The 5,751-nt window shown below is 43.3% G+C and overlaps 1 protein-coding gene across 1 annotated transcript; it reads left to right on the top strand.

Moving 5' to 3' along the window:
• Positions 1-1,373: 1,373 nt before the first annotated feature.
• LOC128457757 (zinc finger MYM-type protein 1-like) lies at positions 1,374-4,510 on the top strand. The gene is made up of 3 exons (XM_053442477.1): positions 1,374-3,198; positions 3,312-3,414; positions 3,784-4,510. Exons 1-3 carry the CDS (start codon positions 1,703-1,705, stop codon positions 4,309-4,311), a joined length of 2,127 nt encoding a protein of 708 aa, XP_053298452.1. The 5' UTR covers positions 1,374-1,702; the 3' UTR covers positions 4,312-4,510.
• Positions 4,511-5,751: the final 1,241 nt, after the last annotated feature.

The following is a 5,751-nucleotide window of genomic DNA, read 5'->3' on the forward strand; positions in this document are numbered from 1 at the left end:
ATTTAATCTTAGAGGTTGGACTCTTAGGTTTTGTTTTTACTGAAAGTAGCATACAGTTTTTTATACTGCTACCTTAATAGCTTTTCTATTTTTAATCTAAAACCAAAAAGAGGCGCTAAAGACCCCCAACTGTCACATGAACAGTAATTGCATATTTATTAGTACATTTATACTCAACTGAATGTTAAACCCTCCCTCAGTAGTTAATGATAAATTACTATCTGGCTTGTATTTGCATATTAGAGTGCTTGTGTGCCAGTAAGGCTGCTCCAGAGAGCTAAGCTGAGGCAGCGGTGGAGAAGAGAAGTGCCGCCTCTCAGCGAACACACACACAGAGCCATCTCAAATAAGAGCTGTCACAACATCAATGGGTGCATTTACAGGAAGTTGTTTAGTTATTAAGGGGCATTGATTTTGTCATGTTAATTTGCACACCATTACAGTGGGAGAGTGTTCTCTCCTCTCATCTCTGCCTGCGTCCCTTTCTGTCTGTCTCTTCCCCTCCACGTTCTATGTCCATATGCACAGCAGAGCAGTATAGGATATTGATATTGCTGATCAAGCTTGGCTTACAGATTTAAGGGAAATGTTTAGGTTTCTTTCAAACATGAGCTGCAAGAAGTAACACATCTTTTACCTGCTTATAATTGTGCCCATTTCTTCTTTTTTATATTGAGTTGTTATCCAAGGTGGACTTGATTTAAATGTATAATTTTCGAGGAATACCATTGGTTCTCCTACTCAAACTTTAACAGATCCGTAACCAGAAGATATATCTGCATGTAAGAAAAAGAGAAAACTCTATCAGGGGAGAGATACAGCTAGCAAAGTACCATAGTACTTTTGTAGTCATCTAGGTGTGTTCTATTCTTCCAACTCTTCCTGAAAATCATTTCAAATTCTTAAATATCTATTCTTTGCCTTAATGCACAGACATTGTAAGTGATGTTCAGGTGAAGGGCACTTTAAAAGCTCAGCCTTGTGTTATTTGATGTAGTTCATGGTTTGGATCATTGACTTGCTGTGCCATTTGGGCTCTTCTCATTTTATTGACTCACTGCAGGACATTCACATGTCATATTTAAGTATTTTCTGTTCCTTTGGCTGCCACACTCCACAAAGGAAATATTTCCATCCTTTTTCAGTTGGGTCTTCATTTGATCAACAACCTCTGGGGATTGTGGTCAAACACAGTGGCGGTGCGTCAATACAGGGCGCTGGGGCGCCGCCCACCCTACAATTTTGAGATGAAAAAAAAAAAAAAAAAAAAAATGACATGTCAAAAAACATTATATATCAAATAATTTAATAAGAAATGTGCTGTTTTAAAGCGTTAAATGTGTGCCGGAGACCGTAAGCCCCTGTCAAAAACCACTTAAATGTGACCAAATATAATATATTGCCATTCGTTGAATGATAACATACGATAACGTCACTGAGAGAGAAGCCACTCCTCCCTGTGGGCGCCGGTCAAGTGGAAGTCTATGGAAGCCAAAAAAAGGGGCAGGAACATTTGAGCAAGGACAGTTCTCATTGGCGGATGACAGTTCGAGCCATGGGCGCACGTACCTTGCGCCCACAGCCAATGAAAGGGTTTCTAACAGGACTGTCCAATCAGAGACCTTTTGTGATTCCCTCACATCACATATCTACAGGTGCAGCATAGTTAGCACTTAGCAGATACTTGTTTTAATCTGAGAGTATGGCGAATGAAAACTCTATTGTAGCTATTCACAGAACACCATTCAATCGACGATCGGATGTCGATAAAAAGAAACTAAAAGAAATGGGACCTGACCGTCCGGATTTAAAACTTGAACAGATAAGCACTGACCGCGGAAGAACCTACAAGCGGAGCTTCTCCTCCAGCCTTTATGCTAACCGGAGCTGGTTAGCGGGCTGTGCAGTGAGTAATGCGTTTTTTTGTTTCCCCTGCTTGTTGTTCCAATGTACTGGGACTGAAATACTCTGGACTACAACGGGGATGAGGGATCTAAAGCACTTCACCCAGAAATGCAAGAAACACGAATCGTCTCGCTGCCATCTCACTAACAGCATGAAGCTAAGTCTCTTTGGGAGACTGAGTATAGCGGAACAGCTCGACGAAGGGTACCGAATTGGCATCCGTAAACACAATGAGGAAGTAAGGAAGAACAGGCACATTCTCTCAAGAATTATAGACTGTATTAAGTTCTGTGGTGCATTTGAGTTGGCACTGCGTGGTCATGATGAGAGCGAGAGCTCTGATAACCCAGGGATATTTCGTGGCTTGGTGGACGTTGTTGCCTCACTCGACGGTGCACTGAAAGACCATCTCGACAGCGCGACTGTGTTCAAGGGAACATCCAAAACGGTCCAGAATGAACTTCTTGACTGTATGCTGGCTGTTGTTAGGGAAAAGATCATAAGCGAGATTCAAAGCAGCGATTTTCTATCGATCCAAGCAGATGAGACCACGGATATTAGCACACAAACCCAGCTTGTGCTTGTGCTTCGCTACTTAAATGGTGCTAACCTGGAGGAAAGATTCTTTGAGTTCATCCCTCTGCAGTCAGCTACAGCAGCGACCATTGCCATGGCATTAAAAGAACGCCTTGCTGCCATCCTCCCAGGTGAGCAGAAAGTTAAACTCATCTGCCAGGCATATGACGGTGCCAGTGTAATGAGGGGTACCTCTTCAGGTGTTCAGAAGAGAATCCAGGACGACTACCCAACTGCCCACTATATCCACTGCTATGCCCATCAGCTCAATCTTATAATGCAACAGGCCACCTCTCACATTGTTAAAGTCAAGAACTTTTTTTCTGACTTGGGTGGATTAGCTGCGTTCTTTTCAAGATCCCCGAAGCGGACCGTTGTCCTTGATAAAACAGTGGCCCGTAGACTGCCAACGGCCAGCAATGTGAGGTGGAACTTTCACAGCCGTGCCGTCAAAACTGTGTTTGAGCACAGAGATGACCTCATTGACTGCTTTGAAAGAATTCGAGCATCAGATGGCTTTGATGACAAGACCAGCCACGAAGCAGGAGGCCACATCAGGCTACTGGAGGATCCTGATTTCAACTTCTTCCTTAAACTGTTTCATCGGATAATGCCACACGTGGACATTCTCTATGCCAAGCTCCAGAACAGAAACATAGATTCAGTCTATATAAATCGCTGCATCCAGCAGTTCCAAGAGGACATACAAAAAATCAGGTAATTTCATTATTGTTATTATTCTGTAAGCTTAGTCATAACATTCTTATTTTACATTAACCATAGTAATAAGACAAATGTGATTTTTAAATTATTATTATTTTTATTTACAGAGATTCAGTCCATGCAATGGTGGTGGAGCACAGGAGTGGCTCTGAGCAGCCGAGGAAGCGCCGGGCTATCGATCAAGATGAGCTTAAAAGGATTGCCTCAGAGGTGAGTGTCAAAATCAGCAGATGCCTGTGTTAAAGTTCAATGTTTTGTCTTTCCCACAGCAGAACACATGTTGGAAATTGTGAGATTTGTGTGGATATCATATCAGACTATACTTTATCTAAAATACCAATTCGAAATGTTGATGAGCCATCAGACCTAATTCCTGGCTTTTGTGTGTCATGGAGTGGGGGTGTGTGTGTTTCATAGCACCAGGCTAGTTCCTGGCTTTTGTGTGTCTAGAGCCAGAGCTGTTAGACTCTGATTGTTGGCTTTTGTCTGCAGCCAGGACAAGATGGTTGAAGTCAAAGGTTATTAGCATCTAAATGCCCCACACCTTATCTGTCTGTCTCTCTCTATATTTATCTGTAGGTATGCGACACCATACTTGGACACACCAAGGAACGCTTTGCCTTCAAGGACCACCTCATCAGTGCCACCTTACTGGACAGCCCCCAGTTTGACCACTACCTCGATGCATTCCCTGAAGTTGCTCTGGCCACAACATTGAAGGCCTATCCTGTGCTCGATGGAAGTAGGCTGAAGACAGAGCTTACCCTCATCTATGGCTCAGAAGAATTCCGAACCTGTCGTGGTGCTGTGGATCTTTACCAGTTGTTCAAAGACAATAACCTTTCTGAGGTATTTTCAGAGACAGAAACACTGCTTAAAATCATCATCACAACTCCCATGGCCACTGCTGAGGCTGAGAGGTGTTTTTCAACACTGAAAAGGGTTAAAACCTTTCTCAGGAACACAATGACTCAGGACAGACTGAATGCCTTAGCCATGCTCTCAATGGAAAAAAGGCTTGTCACAGACATGATTGACTTTAACCAGAAGGTGATAGAGAGATTTGCCAGCTTGAAAGAGAGGAGGGCTAAGTTTCTTTACAAGTAGTGGGGCCTACTCTTGACAAACAACAAATGTAAAATGTTATGTCTCTTCTGCTCTAAACCTCTTTCGTGTGAGGGTGTGGGCACCTTTTTTATTCTGTTCATCTCTGAAACCCTACCCAATGTCTCTTACCTATGTCCCTACCATTCTGCTCTGAACTGTCATGCCCAAAGTAACAGGTTATTGTTGTTGGATACTAGTGTTGAGCACTGTATGTTATTGAAATAAAGCTATGTTTTTTTTAATATTCTAATCAAAACCTCAGTTTTTTTTTCTCATTGCGGTGGGCTATTTAAACCGCGCCGCCCAAGTGCGCCCCCCCCAAAAAAAATGTCACCAGCCGCCACTGGTCAAACAGCTCAATTGGACTTTCATCTGACCACAGCACATTTCTTTCAAAACCACTCCAGCTTAAAGTTGCTTAACACCGGGTTCACACCGGCCGCTGAAGTGCTGCGCCGCGCTAATAATTTCACATACTTTTGCTGTTATCAGCCTGCAGTAAAAACGCCATTTAATCACTTTTTTCAAGCAAATACTTACTTGTTGCTCCAACATTAACTGCAACAGCGTCCCAACATTTGTCTTTTTTGGTGTTGTCTTCATACAACATGTGCCAAGGATCATACAACTCACTGTACTTCTCCACTTCAATTATTAAATTAATGTCATCCATTTTCAAGAACTTCTCCGCTGTTTGCTCCGTTCAATGTCGGGTGTCGAGGGTACGTATTCTCCACTCAAGCCTATTTGGAGAGTACGTAGCCCCCCCCCCCCTCTCTCTTTTTATCTATATGACTGCTTGTGTGGCTGTAGTGGATGGGAAGAGGGGGACATTTAATAATGTAATTGGTAAAATCTGTAAAATTAAAACTCCAGGACAACAGAAGGGGAATACAAAGTATGGGATGCATATTTGATCATTTATACCATATAAAATATCAATCAATCAATCAAATTTTATTTGTATAGCCCATATTCACAAATTACAATTCATCTCATAGGGCTTTAACAGGGTGTGACATCCTCTGTCCTTAACCCTCAGCAAGAGTAAGGAAAAACTACTAAAAACCCTTTTAACAGGGTAAAAATATGTAGAAACCTCAGAGAGAGCCACATGTGAGGGATCCCTCTCCCAGGACGGACAGAAGTGCAATAGATGCCATGTGCAGGAGAACATCATCAATAATCAAAGTCTCTAGCAGCATTTGATGAGGGTAGACATCCCGAAGGACAACCCCAACATGACATGCCAAGCAGTCCCGCTGCGATCACAGTCCATGCTCAGCAACCATCTAGACCACGATCCACCATCCAGACCAGACGCCACTCCAGTCCTCAGTCACCGTCCACCGCCGCCCACCAGGACCCATCACAAGCCACCACCGCAGTCCTGGTCCACCGCCCGTGCCCAATGCCAACGCGACACAGGGTCCGCCACCA

This window comes from Pleuronectes platessa, chromosome 2 (assembly GCF_947347685.1).
Source record: "Pleuronectes platessa chromosome 2, fPlePla1.1, whole genome shotgun sequence".
Taxonomy (NCBI): domain Eukaryota; kingdom Metazoa; phylum Chordata; class Actinopteri; order Pleuronectiformes; family Pleuronectidae; genus Pleuronectes; species Pleuronectes platessa.

Excerpts from the sequence above, each read along its gene's own strand:
- LOC128457757 (XM_053442477.1), top strand. The coding sequence starts at position 1,703 with ATGGCGAATGAAAACTCTATTGTAGCTATTCACAGAACACCATTCAAT. Across the intron at positions 3,199-3,311 it reads GAGGACATACAAAAAATCAG|AGATTCAGTCCATGCAATGG; the intron begins GTAATTTCATTA and ends TTTTATTTACAG. Across the intron at positions 3,415-3,783 it reads TTAAAAGGATTGCCTCAGAG|GTATGCGACACCATACTTGG; the intron begins GTGAGTGTCAAA and ends ATTTATCTGTAG.